The 15518-nt window shown below is 39.9% G+C and overlaps 1 protein-coding gene across 4 annotated transcripts in view; it reads left to right on the top strand.

Moving 5' to 3' along the window:
- The window catches only part of SNX14 (sorting nexin 14), a 79131-nt gene extending 64512 nt beyond the window's left edge, over window positions 1-14619 (top strand). For 2 of the 4 annotated variants that reach the window (XM_061623269.1, XM_061623267.1), the window contains exons 20-27: window positions 148-259; window positions 1263-1303; window positions 1430-1549; window positions 5119-5242; window positions 6770-6934; window positions 7226-7321; window positions 8902-8993; window positions 10463-10558. In XM_061623269.1, the coding sequence (XP_061479253.1) occupies window positions 148-259; window positions 1263-1303; window positions 1430-1549; window positions 5119-5242; window positions 6770-6934; window positions 7226-7321; window positions 8902-8993; window positions 10463-10558 (846 nt within the window). Of the gene's footprint in view, window positions 1-147; window positions 260-1262; window positions 1304-1429; window positions 1550-5118; window positions 5243-6769; window positions 6935-7225; window positions 7322-8901; window positions 8994-10462; window positions 10559-14447 lie in introns of those variants that run through there. The other 2 variants (XM_061623268.1, XM_061623270.1) reach the window with 2 other exon arrangements.
- Window positions 14620-15518: the final 899 nt, after the last annotated feature.

Genomic DNA, 15518 nt, shown 5'->3' with positions numbered 1-15518 from the left:
GACAGTGATCTTAAAAGGCTTTTTATGCAAATTGTATTTCATGATATTTACCTAGCAACTTGTAAAAGTTAAGTTTTTAAATTCTCATTCCTAGAGAGAAGCTAATCCGAGCATAATTTCTTATTTTTCCTTTTGTCCCCCTCAAAGAAACTTTCACAACATCCAGAACTAAGCAACAGCCAGCTTTTGGCTGACTTCCTATCCCCCAATGGTGGAGAGACTCAGTTCCTTGATAAAATGTTGCCTGATGTAAATCTCGGTATGTAAAAAATCTATCTGGGGACAAAATTATCCAATTTATCCAGGTGCAAATGTTGGATTCTGAATTAAAATATCTCTTTGCCCTCTGTCACATGCCCACAACTGCTTTCTGCCATCCATCTAAACCAGCTAGGATTATTTCAACTATTGAAGAGCAGAGAATGGGAAGTTTCCATGAGCATACAGAAATCTTCCTCTTTGGTAGTTCACACAGCTTAACACTAAACAGAATATATAGTTTAAAGCCCTTTCACATTATGCTAAAAGAACTAGGGATGGTCCCGCTGGCAGAAGGGGAGAGGTGATTTTTGTCCATTTTTCCTGTGGCCCCCTGAAAAATCAGCTCAAATGATTGAGGAAGCCTCTTTAACAGCATTGGAGGTGGTGCAGGGGGGCTGAAGAGGAAGGGGAAATTGGCAAGATTCACATTTTTCACCAGCTGCATCCTCTATAAAAGCCCCTTCCAAAAACGGAGGGAGCCCTTCATTCTAAGGAATGCGAATCTGGATCAAAGTCGTTGTCATCTGGTACATCTGAATGCATTCTCTACTTAGCTTATTTACAAAGGCATGACTGACCAGAGGGGAATTATGAACAAGTAGGCAACTAGATAATTCTGAGCATAACAGGACATTATTTAAACACTAAAAAGCAAGAATAGTAGCACTCACAGATGTGGAAATTCTAAGTATACACAGTGGCATTGAAAACTCTGACCAAATGGTACAAGATGCAGTCTTACGATTAAGAAGAGAATCGCTACTTAAGGCATTTAGCCTTTAAATAAATCATGGGGCAAACAATGTGGATTGTATCCAACTAAGTTCTACTTTGAGTAGACCCATTGAAAGTAATGTACCTAAGTTGGGGGTGCCCATAAATTTCAGTATGACTTAGTTGGTTATAACCCAAGGGCTATAAAATAAAAGGAGGAACATAGCATTAACTATTTTATTGAAAATGAAAATTGTTTACTTTTTTCTACTAATTTTTAATTGCAGGTAAAATTATAAAATCTGTTCCTGGAAAGCTAATGAAAGAGGTGAGTATGACTTTCTTAATTGTGTTTGTAATTACTACATTTTTCTAATAACTAGTTGTAGATTTGACCCATAGAGCTTTTATTTTGAAAACTTGTCCATTACAGCTTTTGTTTGGTTAATTTCAGAAAGGCCAGCACTTGGAGCCATTCATTATAAGTTTTATTAATTCCTGTGAATCTCCCAAGCCTAAACCCAGTAAACCAGAGCTTACTATTCTCAGTCCTACTTCTGAAAACAACAAAAAGGTATAGTATGTCTCCTGGGGTCAAAGTGGAGGGAAATTGCCAGTGAGAAACAAAATTAGACACTGTAAACAAAATCTGTTTATTTGTATTGATACCTGTTTATACCATAGTAATTAATACATTTATCTGTTAAATATGCTATAAAATAATTCCATAGGCTGAGAGTCAAAGAGGCACACTCAGAGCCTAATAGGCAGAGCCCCCTCATTACATGTCGCAAACTGCCTTTGAAACTTGCCCTCCCTTTCAAAGGGGATGTACCATATAACATGGGGGTTACTGCTGGTTGAGAGGAAGATGTCTATAAAGCATGTTAATACACAGAACAAGTTGCATGGTTCTTTCAGGCCTAGCCATAGCCTTTTTTTCCTTTCTCACACTGCCTGTTTTAAAATCAATGTAGCCTTATTTTTATTATTCATTTATTTATCAGATTTCTTTCCCGCCCTTCCTCCCAGAAGGAGTCCAGGGCAGCAAACAAGGGACAAAACACTAGAAACATCTCAAAACATCTTAACAACTAAACATCTTTAAAACATCTTTTTAAAAAATCTTTAAAAACATCTTAAAAAGCAATTCCAAAACAGACGCAGACTGGGATAAATAAGGTCTCTACTTAAAAGGCATGTTGAAAGAGAAAGGTCTTCAGTAGGCACCAAAAAGATGAGATGGTGACTGTCTAATATTTAAGGGGAGGGGATTCCAAAGGGCAGGTGCCACAACACTAAAGGTCCTCTTCCTATGTTGTGTGGAACAAACTTCCTGATAAGATGGTATCTGCAAGAGGCTCTCACCTGCAGAGTACAGTGATCAACTGGGCATATAAGGAGTACGATGATCTTTCATTTTAGTTTGTAAAGAGAGGAGTGTTGAGATTCATTAAATTATTTAGACTTTTGAAAGCATTAAGGATAGTGGATTTGTGACTTCCAAGAATATTTGTGAATGTTCCTCAGTGAGGGATTTGCAAAGGCTTGCCTTACTAAATGTGGAAGACGTATCAGTAAGAACTACCAAGAGAGCACTGGCTGTCTGCTGAGATGGCTTCTTTGATTCATGGTGCAAAATGTATTACTAAGCTCTAAAAGCCTTTTTAAAAAGAACAGTCCTATTGTAGCCCATACCTGTTTTCGTGACACATACCAGGCTGGCTCAGTCTATACCTTTGGGATAAGATGGCCCATGAGTGTCTTTTCTGGCTGTCTACTCATGTAAAACCCAACACACTTGGGTCACAATTGCATAGCTGATTCCTGAGAAAGTATCAATGGATTCAATTGCACAACTGAAACTTAAGCACCCATTGGCTATTACACATGAAGCCCAACTGCAGACATCATTCCCACATGGATATGTGAAGCTGGCAGTGAGCATCAGACTGAAGATTGTGTCTTATTTTGAAATGTGACCTTTTTAAATCTGGGTTTTATTTTTGTTTAGGCTTAACTCCTGACAGGGAAAATGCATGGGACAATAAATGGTAATTGATAATAGGAGGAATGAAGATGGTCAGAGTATTATATGGAGCAAAGAGTTCCTATTCTATAATCACTGGAAGATCCCTTGTTTCTCTTACTTCAGCAAAAAGTGCACGTTTTTGCATAACTGTGAGGATTTGCTTCCCCCCCCCCTCCAGTAATAATAGGCATTCATACAATACATTGCAAGTATTACAGGTTCTTCATTTGCATTATCTCGGTCACTACAATAACTTCGTAAAGCAGCTCAGGGGACTGACTTGCCACCTTGTCAATTTGCAGCTGAAGTGAGATTTGAAAGAGAGATTTCTTGCTCCCAAGCCCAGCCACTTTGCATGAAATGTGTACTCAGTGAAAGTCAGTGTTACCAGTGCTGTGAAGAAACAGCCACAATGTCCCATCCAATAATAGCAGCAGCTTCTAAATTGTTGTTGATATTGCTTGATGCCAAAGTAGACTTCTAAGTAGTTTATGATTCTTTCAGTTCCAAAAGTTAATGTTTATTTAATCAAGGAAGGTCATGAACGTTTAGTAACGTATTCAATGTTTTTTTCATTCAGTTAGCTAATTTGTTCACTGCATGTAATGTCACAGTGTCAAAAGCGGAGCAACCCAAAAGAGCAGTGTTTGGATATCAAGACAAGTGTTTGGATATCAAGATATTGGCTATTAGAAATATTCATGAAGGAAAAGGCTATCAGTGGCTACTGTCATGGTCTTGTACCCCCACAGGGCACAAATACCATGCTTCAGACCCAATTCGAACCCTTAGGGCAATTGTTCTAGAACCCAAACACCAAATTCCCCTTGCCAAGGCTGTGCAAACTAACACCAACCCTGCAAGGTAGAAGATAGGCTGCCACCACCCCTTCACTAGCTCAACTCAGAGCTAGGGGAACTCTGAGCCCAGAAAATAGGTAAACCAAGGTCCTATAAGACAAGAGCCAAACTCGCACTCCTTGTCAAGAAACCTCTGGTAAAACCCCACAAAATAGAATTAGGCTTAACTCCTTTTTCCTTTGGTAGTTGCGTAGTCAAATGGTCAAGGTGCTGAATTCAGAACCACCCTTACCCTCAATGAACACACCAGGTTAAATAGAAGTAGCTTTATTCAAAAATATAAGTGCACATTAACATATAGCAGCAAAACAATTTCTCAAAACCACACACCCAATCAGGGGTTTAGGTATACATAAGAGAGTTCATACACACAACAAGAAAATTATAACCTAACTACCCTGTCTACTTACTTAGGAGGTAGTTGGTTGTAATCTCATCTTTCCTCAGAGAGAATAGCATCAGGTACAAAGCAATGGAACCCCACTTAGGCGACCCACCAGCAAGATGGACACCTAGGAACCTCTTCAAGGGAACCTCTCCAAAGGGAACAAAGGCTATGGGTCTCAAACCCTATACTTAAGGAAAAAGAAACCCAACGGTCCAGGATTAATTAACCAATCAGGGGTTTACTGATGTAATCCCTTCTCGATGCTTCTTCACTTTTTCGTGCCTTGCAGACCCCCCTCCCAACTGTGTTCTCAGCCTTCACAGGCCTGCATGGCCTTGAGTACCAGGCTGTCACTGATTAGCATAGATAACCAGGTGCTTCTATTCAGGCCTCCCTAACTGCCTTCAGCTGGAAACGAAACTTAACATTTTTGCCTTTCCAGAGGCCTGTCTTCTGACAAGATGTAACTCCCAGAGTTCTTTGCACTGAGCCATGATATTACATATCAATTTAACATTTCATAAAAATATACAAGTTCATGACAGCTACTAGCCATGATGGTTATGCTCTGCCTCTGTAGGCGGGGGCAGGATGCTTCCGAATACTAGTTGCTGGAAACCACAGGAGGGAAGAGTGCATTTGCACTCAGGTCCTGCTTGCATTCTACTGCTTCTATTACAAAACAGAATATCCTTTTGTGGTATATTAAATACCATTTCAAAACATCTGATAGTTTCCACTATTCTGTTGTTACAAGGGAGAATTGGCAAGGATTCCATTAAACTAGTAATTACTGAAGAATGATCTTTTGATGATGAATCAATATTTGTGTTTTTTAAAACCTTAACACTCTCTGATTTTAGCTTTTTAATGACCTGTATAAGAACAATGCAAACCGCTCAGAGAATTTAGAGAGAAGACAAAATCAGAACTACTTTATGGAAATGATGACAGTTGAAGGAGTCTATGACTACTTAATGTATATTGGTGAGAAATCATGTCTGCATTTTTTGTATTTGCATGAAGCATAACCAAGTATTAGTGCAGTTCTAATCTCCTTAAGTATATCCATTAGCTTAAAGAGCATTAGTATTTCAGCTGCAGACCTGTTAACGCAACAGGTATCTCTTGTTTCTCTGACGTTTGTGTGCATTGGAAGTTTGTGCCAGCATCAAATAATTCTCATTTCCAAGATATGGGTGTGGAAATATGCATTGTTGACACAATTCCCATGTTGAATTTGTATGGAAATTACGTTCTAAGAACTGTTGTGGGGATTGGTCCAGCCATGCTGCCTCTCATTATTCAAATAATTTTTGCATCCTGACACAAATCTTAACAGTGGCATCATCTTATAAGGCCTTACCCCTCCTGCCAAATACAAGTGTGCTTGAATAAAGGGATGGTGAGATAGTCCATTCAGTATATAGAAGTTGGAAGAAGTGGTGATGTTGTTTTCTCCCTCTTCTATAATGTGGGAACTGGGACTTTGATCATAACTATGATGATGAATCAAAGTGAAAGTAAGGATAGAACCTTTTTTGTCAACCAGAGAACTTTTGTGTCCAATCACCACAAAGTCTATAAAGCCCCAGAATCTCAGAGAGTTTGGGAGAAATTAAATTGGAGAGCATTGTGAGCAATAGCATCTGTACAATTCTTTCATCCCTACTGACTAGGGATGAAGAAAGGTGCACTGTTAAGTGTTGCTGTGATTTGCCTAGCACATGTAGATATTTCATCACATAAAGGGGGAACCATTCATTAGAGAAAGAGCTTGTGGACCAAGCATGTCACCAGAATCCACCCCCCCGCCTTCAAAAAGAGTACGTGTCAGCTGCCAGAAAAATAGCAGTAGCAGCAAATTCCTGTATTCCATGCTGTCTTCTGCACTCTTCCTTTATCTTCCTCTTGATTTAGAGAATCTACACTACAGCAGCCCAATGCTCCTGCCATGCACAGGGAATCCTAGTTTCTGATGTATCTTGCACTCCTCCTTATACTTTAAACATACAAACACACCCAAATTCTCTCTCACAAACACACCCCAGTTCTTCTGGAAGCTCTTTGGGCAAAGGTATATGTGTATTTGTGGCACCAGAGCATAAAGGCATTAAAATGACCTTAGTCATGGACCAGATTAAAGTCTTAGTCAGGCTAATCTATTTTTTTTTAGTAGAAGCCAGCAGTGCATGAAGACCAGTTGCTGGGAATCACAGGTGGGGAGAGTGCTCTTCCACTCAGGTTCTTTTTGTGGGCTTCCCACTGGCATCGGTTGGCCTCTGTGAGAATAGAATGCTGGATCAGACAGGTCTTTCATGTGATCCAATAGGATCTTCTTAAGTTCCTGTGTAGAGAATTGATTTTGTTTTTTTCCCCACTTTTTCAACAGTTATTTAGAACATGAAGACTTAATCAGTGCCTTAGTAGCTGTTTTGAAACTTACATTATTTTTTCTAAAAATAAAAAAGATCATGCTCTTAAACTAAATATGTGTAATGATTGACTTTACAGGTAGGGTTGTTTTCCATATTCCTGACTGGTTTCATCATATCTTGATGGGAGGACGAATTCTCTTCAAACGCACCTTAGAGGAGTACACAGACTACTATCTGCAGCACAAGCTAGAGCAGCTCTTTCAGGAGCACCGTTTAGTGTCACTTATAACGCTTTTGAGAGGTTAGTGGAAAGTTGTGCCACCTCATGCAAATTAAGAGTATTGTATTGATCAAGAAAATGTTCGCTATGTTGTACTTGCAACATTTTTGGACTTTTTCACCTGCTTTTTTTGTTTCTTTTTGCATAAAGTAAAAACCAGCACATACTGCAGCAAGAACTGTTAACTTAAAAACCCTTTAATTAGTTAGCTCTTCCGTTTAACTGATTGAAGTCCACCAAGATAATTAAAGTAACAGTCAATCTGTGCAGATAGTGCCGCATCACTCCACAAATAATTTTCTTTTGTTTCAGATGCTGTGTTTTGTGAGAATTCTGAACCTCGATCTCCTCAGGATAAGCACAAACGGGCAAAGCAGACCTTTGAAGAAATGATGAAATACATTCCAGGTTCAGTATTTATGTGACATGATCTATCAAGAAGATCACACTAAGTGACCAAGTGGATCAGGCTGAATGGCACATGTTAATATAAATATTCTGGGATGTATGTTTTTTAAAGCATCTTAGCATAAGTGACTTTAGAAATGGTTTGAGATGCATATGTGGCCCTTGGAAATTCTCAAGTGCCTTTTTTTCCTGCTCAGTACTGGCTCTTTTCATATTGAACTCTTCAGCAATATTAATAATAGTGTAAGCGTTGCTAGGTACTTGTGATTTATTGGCTGGAACATCCCCTGGAACCCTCATTCATTTCAGATACTGTGGCCATGTTATGTTTTTGATAATCTAGACTTTAATGCCTAGAACTAAAGAACATTCTAGGGGAATGAGAAGAGTTGTGGCAAAGGGATCCCCAGTGTGTAGGGAGGATCATTGTTTAAGGTGTGCAGGGAGGACCATTGTTGAAAGTATGCTCACTGCTTTCCAGTTTTTTAAAAAGTTCCCATGCAAGCTCATTAGGCAATCAGGATTCCTTCATATCTGCTCCTGTTTTTTCCTATGCCATTTTCCCCATTCAAAAGGTGTGTCCCCTTCTGGTTTGAGGCTTCTCTGCCCAGACCTTTCTTGCACTTTAGGCCTAGAGAGAACCATCTTCCCACTTTTGTAGAATGCCAAAGAACATCTGTTCTGCACACTGTGCTGAGAACGTACATACCACATTCATTGGCACATTTTTTCAGTAGAAGGGGCACTACTCCCTGGAACATACTTAGCCATAGTGTCACATATATGCATATGCATATTCTCTGCAAGCTCCTTGGCCTTTTTATGTATCACTTGCTCCACTTGTAGTTTGAAAAATAAACCAAAGCAATAACAAAATCATGATTCTGAACTTGGTTTCCTTGTATAGCAAAAGGGGATAAGTTACTCTAAAAGTTTTTTATCGGTTCATCTGCAAATGTTATGTGAGGTCAAGGCAGCACAATAATGAATGCAAAGTGTTTTTTCTTTCTAATTGTACATGATGTAAAGAACTTGTATTTAAACAAATTGTGATGACTATAATAAGATGACTTGTAAAAGACAAATCTTTTGTCCTAAGAACCCTCCACCTTAATTTAGTCAAAACTTATCTGAGTTGACCTATGACATTCTGAGTTGTACATATAGAAGAGGATTATTAAGACAGTAGTTGAGATTAAGATCTGACAGGCAGACCTGGTTAATTATTACATTTGAACATAGCATGATAAAGCCTTTGTGCCCAAGAAGGCACTTGTCGGTTCACAAACTTTGAGGCATGGAGTCACTCCCCTGCTTAGCTTCTGGCATAAATAATGTCAAATCTGCAGAACAATTGATATGGTAAGAAATGTGGTGCTTGCCCAGACACATTATATGCTAGGCTGCCGTTCTTGCCCTAATGTTTTGTGGGAATTGGCTGTTCATAATTGGCACCAATAGGTTTCTTCTGTAGAATAAACATTTTTGATAACTTAAAGCTCTGAGGATCTGGGCATAGTGTTTTTACCTCTTCCTTGTTTGAATTGCCATAACTGGCTATATCTTGGCATTTTGTCTAGATTTGATAGGCAAGTGTATCGGAGAAGAGGCCAAATATGAAGGCATAAAACTTCTGTTTGATGGATTGCAGCAGCCAGTGCTTAACAAACAGGTAGGTGCTTTTACAAAACATCTGGCAGTTATTTGTAATGTTCAAGACAACCTCCCTTTCTTATTTGTTGCCTGTAAGAACAAAAGAAGAGGCCTGGATCAGACCAAAGGCCCATCTAGTCCTATACAATCTAGTCCAGCATACTGTTCTTACAGTGGTCAATTCATGGGAAGCCTGCAAGCAGAACACAAGCACAAGAGCACCCTCCCCAGTTGTGCTCCCTAGCAGTTGGCATTCAGAGACATACAGTTTCCCAATGCTGGAGGCATTGTGGCTTTGTAGCCTTTGATAGTCTTATCCTCCATGAATTTGTCTAATCCTCTTTTAAAGCTGCCCACGTCACCAGCCATCACTGCCTCTTGTGGTAGCGAACTCCATCGTTCAATTAGGTGCGCTGTGAAGAAGTGCTTTCTTTTGTCTGTCCTGAATCTTTTAGCAAGGCAGAGAGGAAACAGGCTCTGGTCCTTGCTAGAAGATGTTTAAATCAATTGCTTGACACGTTTTGGAGTCTAAACTGCTTCCTCAGGAGCGATAAATGCTCGTAAACTTCTTGGACCCCCCAAAAACCTTGTCCTGTAAAACTAAATTCAAAACAGCATTCAAAAAGCTGGGAAGCTGTAAAATAACAGTATTTTCTTTCTGCTTCTCTTCAATGAATCATGCTCTCTGTGTGATACTCCTGCCCAGAATCTTCTAACATTCAGCTTTGTTGGATGCTCCCAAGTTCTAGTATTATGAGGAGAAAAAATTATCTACTTTCTTCATACCATGAATACTTTGATATACCTCTATCATGTCCCACCTTACTCACTTTTTTTCTAAACTAAATTATCTTGTTGCTGCACACTGTAGCATAGGAGAGAAATGCTAAGTCCGTGATATTGGTGTCACAATGAATAGATTCCTAATAAGAAGCTAGTTTGGTTCGTAGCTGGTGGGAGCATAGGCAGGTGAAGTACAGAGGGGTTAGAGAGAGTTAGGCAACATCACTTGGTAAGCTGTGGTGTTGGTGCCACCCCACCTATGGGATGATGGAATTTTTTGCTGTGGCAGTTTAGTGCAAGGTTAGCATTGCTTACCACTTGACACCTGGCTGAATGAAGGCACTAGACTGGTGCTAGCTCGACTTGTCATGACTGGGTATTCAGTATAGCATGAGCCAAAAAAAGAGAGTTTTGCCTCAGTTATAATAGAACCTACCAAAACAGTTTGTTTTAAAATGCTTCCATCCCCTATGAATACTTCAAGGTTCATTTGAGAGTCATGGTATTTTCTGGGCAGATACCTATTTCATCTGGGGGGGGGTATTATTTCCCTGTTGAGCGTACTTAATACAGTGTTGGAAGTTCTTGCAGAACTGTTGCCATGTGTGTGGTCATTCTTCTGGACTGCTTCCTAATGGTCTATGGTCACTGGAGATTATATTACAAATGCCAGAAATGTAATTTATTTTTACATTTTACTTTTAGTTAACTTATGTTCTACTGGATATTGGGATTCAGGAGCTATTTCCAGAGCTTAATGAGGTATGTTGTGACACAAACTCTTATTTGTCAGATCACTGATGCAATTTATTATCTGATGTAGGCAAAGCCCAGGTTCATCTCTATTGGCTTTCATATATAAATATGAATTCTGGTTAATATTTATTGAACCTTGTTCTTGCTCAAAAAATTAAAGCAATTGAGCTTCTTTAGAACCGAGTTCTAAATAATTAGTTTTACCACCCCACCCAGCCATTTCATTGTACTTTCATTGTCTCTATCTAGAGTGATTACTGTTAAAGCTGCTCTTTCTAGAGAAATCTCTTCAGATTAGACACCCATTGCTACAGGAGCATTTGCAGCTACAAACCAGGACACCTGATTTCCTGGTCCCACTGTTTATCTTTTAGGGTGGTATTCAATGCTAGTCCTATGTGGAGTAGACCCATTGAAGTTAATAGATGTGACTAACTTAGGTTCATTTATTTCAGTGGGTCTACTTAGAGTAGGACTTCGTTGAATACATACCTTTGTAAAATGGCCACTGGAACTATTGCAGATCAGTATGCATTGATGATGTCCACAGCACCTCCAAATTGTTTTTATTATTTTTGCAGATTTTACAACTTTAAAGTTCAATTAGCAGTGACAGACGTAAAAGTATAAACTGAATAAAGGAAACATTGAGCAAACTTAGGTGCATATTTCCTATACAAAAAAATAAAAATCACAAAGAAAATGTGAAAAAGTAGTTTTTCAGACTTAACAATCACCCAACTTCAGTATTTTGGCACCAAAAGTATTGTGGTAAGAGGTCAACCCAAGATGATCTCTGTGAGTTGAGGGTTACATACACAGAGAAGGGGGCCCATTGAAGTTAGTGACAAATACCATTGCTAGAGCCGTACTAGTCTGTATCTGCAAGAACAACTATCTCCCTGTTGCATCAGAAAGACCATTTATTGTGGTAGGTGCTACTGCAAACCAAAGCCGTTTGATCTGATTATCAGATCAAATGACTGTCATAATAAAATTGTTAATCTTTCAGGTGCCCTTGATTTCTTCATTGACATCTCTCTCTCTGCTGCCTTGTTCCTTTTTCTTGTATCTCCCATGAAAATAATTTGCTTTCCAGTCTCATGTCTTGCAAATCACTGGTGAGGGTGAGTTTGGTGGTTAGCTTTTTAAAAGCATTGAGAACCTTTTTCTCAGTCAGGGGTTCTCAAACCATTTTAGTGAACATTAAGAATTGAATGATGGATCTATTTCACTATTTGATCACCTTGGTGGCCAGTCAGATCTCTCTGGAAGTTCACAAGCAGGAACATAGAACTCAGGAAGCTGCCTCATACAGAGTCATACTATTGATCCTTTGAGCTCAGTATTGTCTACACTGACTGACAGCAGCTCTTCGGGGTTCAGGGAAGGGTTCTTCTCATCCCTACATGGAGATACCAGGGATTGAACCTGGATCTTTCTGCATGCAAAGCATGTGCTATATGTCTGAGTCTACAGCCCTTCCCCAAATGCAATAGAAGAATCCTGTATTGTTTGTCCCCAGCAAATACTAATGAGAAGTACATCACCTCTGTACATGGAACTATGGTAGCTAATAGAATGCCACAGATCTGTGCACCATGAATTTGTTTAATGTGTTTTAAAGCAATTCATGCTAGTGGCCACTGCAGCGTTCTGTAATAGGTATCACCACCAGAGCTCCTTTGGGTGCTATGTGCCCGGTAGTACCTCCTATGGTACCCATGAAAGGTCTTGATAAGTATTTCCTCAAAAATCCACAATGCTCAGTTCCTGTTTGCACTGGTTCGGCCTCTCCTACATTTAGCATGCCACCATAAACATGGCCACATTTCATTGGATGCCAGGACTGGACACCCACCCACCCATTCTTCTGTTCTGAACAGAGGAGAGGTACAAAGAGCTTCTATCTGTGAGTGAGCATGATGGTGCCTAATGTAGGTGCCCTTTCCCCCTTTGTGGGGAGCAGTTGATGTGGGGGGCATGCCTACATGGTTTTGTGGCTCTTTTAGATATGGCAGCCATTTCATGACTAGCGCCCACTGTACTTTCTCAAAATTCCAAATGTGCCCACTGATCCAAAAAGATTGGCAACCCCTGTTCTATGGCAACTATTTTTGATGTAGTGTATGAAGAGAATCTTCCTCTGACTCTACTGCCCAAGTCGGTGTTCCGACAAAAAAGTTTTCGCTATGTTCTATTTAATTGTGTCTACCCTTACCCACACCTCAGAAGTCATGTTTTTCTACTTAGATTAAAAGCTTCATAAGGAAAATGCTCCAACTCCTCTTCTGTTTGGTCTTGTATTAATTACCCTCATGAAGGAATTGTGCTCTTAAACTTAGTTGTCCTTTTTCTTTTCCAGCCCTGCTTTGCAGGCTGCAGCCACGTGCATTTATATAGTGACATACTTGCCATGTCTCAATCCCTTTTCAAAAACATCTTAGTTGAATGAATGTGTGTTCACTGCTGCTGAATCCTGAGGTGATCTCACTGAGTTACACTTGGTAATTTCAGCCAATTTATGGCACAATTCCACCACCACCACCCAGTTCTCTTTCACAAGCCCCATGTATATCACTTTAGTGTCCCAGGTTGAAATTGCACAAGGGCTCTGGGAGCTACTTACATTCACTTAAGGAGAGGTTTCATAGAATATCCTGATGAGTTGGGCCCCTTTACTCAGCAGTGCATAAATGAAGATTGTGCATCTTGCTAGATCACCCAGTTTGAAGCTGTCTTTTTGGAACTTGGCACAGAATGTCAAGAATGCCTGGTTTGTTAAGGCTATTAACTAAAATGGTTCTGTGTCAAGGAATTGTGGGGGGAACATCTTGCCTGAATTAGGGCCTCTGGAAGGCCATGAGACTGTCGGTTCTCACAGCTGAATTCAGTTAATTAGGCAGTAAGAACACCTGTGTATCAGCCTGAGACTGGTACCTCAAGGCCACAGACCTGGGAAGGTTGCAGAAGTGTGTGACCCTTAGGTGCAAAAGCTCTGGAAGATTTCATCATCAGAAAGCCCCCTGATTGGCTAATTAATTCCTGGTTGCTGCTGGGCTTTTCCCCATAAAAATAGAACTAAGAATCTGGGTCTTTGTTTCCCATCGTTCCATGGTGCTACCTGATGTTGAGGCTCCATCTTCCATCTGCTGCCCAGGCTATACATCTCTGGGGAGATGTGGAACCATGAAGTTACTCTGCTGGTTTTTCTATGTTGTATGAATATAGAATAGGCTAGACAGATTTTTTGTTTTTGCTTGCGACTTGAACTCTCTGCATTTTGTATTTTACCTAACCCTGGGGGTGTTTGGTTTAAGGAATTATTTTGCTGCTACATTTTTGCACATATTTGATTCTAATAAAGCTACCTCGTATTTACCAATATGTGTTCATTTCAGGGGGACTTTGGCTCTGAATCTAGCACCTTGGCCAATTGGCCACAGACTACCATATAGTTTGTCATTTTGCCTTAAGTCTCCAAGACAAGGAGCGCATCCTTGGCTCTTGTCTTTTGGAATCCTTGGCAGGTCTATTTCTGGCACTTTGGGTTTCCTCTTGGCCCAGAGTGGATGAACAGGTTTAAGGGGTGGTGGCAGTCTTGTAAGGTGGTTTAACTTAGCCCTGGTAAGGGAGGTACAGATAGTGCCTTGCTGGCATCAGTTGCCCTGGGCTTGGGAGTTGACCCCCCAGTGAGAATTCTTGACTCAGAGTACTTTAGATTTCACCATCCTGAATGGTGTCATGGCAAACACCGCTTATCTCAATATTCACCTGGGACACTAAAGTACTTATGCATTAAACAACTTCCTAATGCATTGCTTTGAACTTGTACTGTAGTTATATTATTATACATTCTCTTCTATAGCTGAATAAATTTTAATCACTGATATTTTCTCTCCTCCCCTGCCTTCCCCAATATTGCTGTTAACAGGTTTAAAGGATGCTTCCTCTATATTACTGTGGATGTAAACATCAGAATGCTGAATTAACTCCATTTTATAGATGGCTGCTATATGCTAATTTAATGGATAGGTCATGTGTTTAGACTTGTACATTTGCTTGTAAATATAATGAACTTTAATATCAAAAAATGTCTTTACTCAAGAAAAATTAAAGTTTATTATTGACTGAATTTCAGTAACACTTCAGTGTCTTTTTCTTCCTGAATAAAGTAACTTTTACTTTCTGAGGTAAAACTACAGAAAACAGTATTATAATACTATTTTTTGGCATTTAATTAAAGATCCTGTGAAGGACCAAAACTGAAAGGTCCATGCTGACATTACACACATTTTTTTAAGATTTCGGCATAACAAACCATGTTGTGTGATGACCATTGTTTAGATCGGAGGTGGACAGACTTCAGGTTTGTGGGATCTTTCTGTTACTTCTTGTTGTTTTTTAACAAGTACTGTGAGATCCACCAACTGCCAGGTGCAAAATAAAGGTTAAGAAACAAAATGGCTTTTGGCACCTGCTCAGCCCAGGAATTTGGTGTTGGCTCCTGACCTGACCTCCTGGTTTTTCATCCACCCTCAAGCTTTCCAGAGGAGGGCAACAAGGTTGATGAGGGAACTGGAAACAAAGCCCTATGAGGAGAGACTGAAAGAACTGGGCATGTTTAGCCTTAAGAAGAGAAGATTGAGGGGAGATAGGATAGCACTCTTCAAGTACTTGAAAGGTTGTCGCACAGAGGAGGACCAGGATTTCTTCTCATCACCCCAGAGGACAGGACACAGGATAACGGGCTCAAGTTACAGAAAGCCAGATTTTGACTGAACATCAGGAAAAACTTCCTGTTAGAAAGGTACAACAATGCAACCAATTACCTTGGGAAGTGGTGGGCTCTCCAGTACTGGATGCATTCAAGAGGCAGCTGGACAGCCACCTGTCAGGTATGCTTTAAGCGGGATTCCTGCACTGAGCAGGGGGTTTGACTCGATATAATAATAATAATAATAATAATAAATTTTAATTTATAGGCCGCCTATCTGGCCAATGG

This window comes from Rhineura floridana, chromosome 4, assembly GCF_030035675.1.
Source record: "Rhineura floridana isolate rRhiFlo1 chromosome 4, rRhiFlo1.hap2, whole genome shotgun sequence".
Taxonomy (NCBI): domain Eukaryota; kingdom Metazoa; phylum Chordata; class Lepidosauria; order Squamata; family Rhineuridae; genus Rhineura; species Rhineura floridana.
Note: the sequence above shows the minus strand (reverse complement) of the source record. Positions and strands in the feature narration are given on the sequence as shown.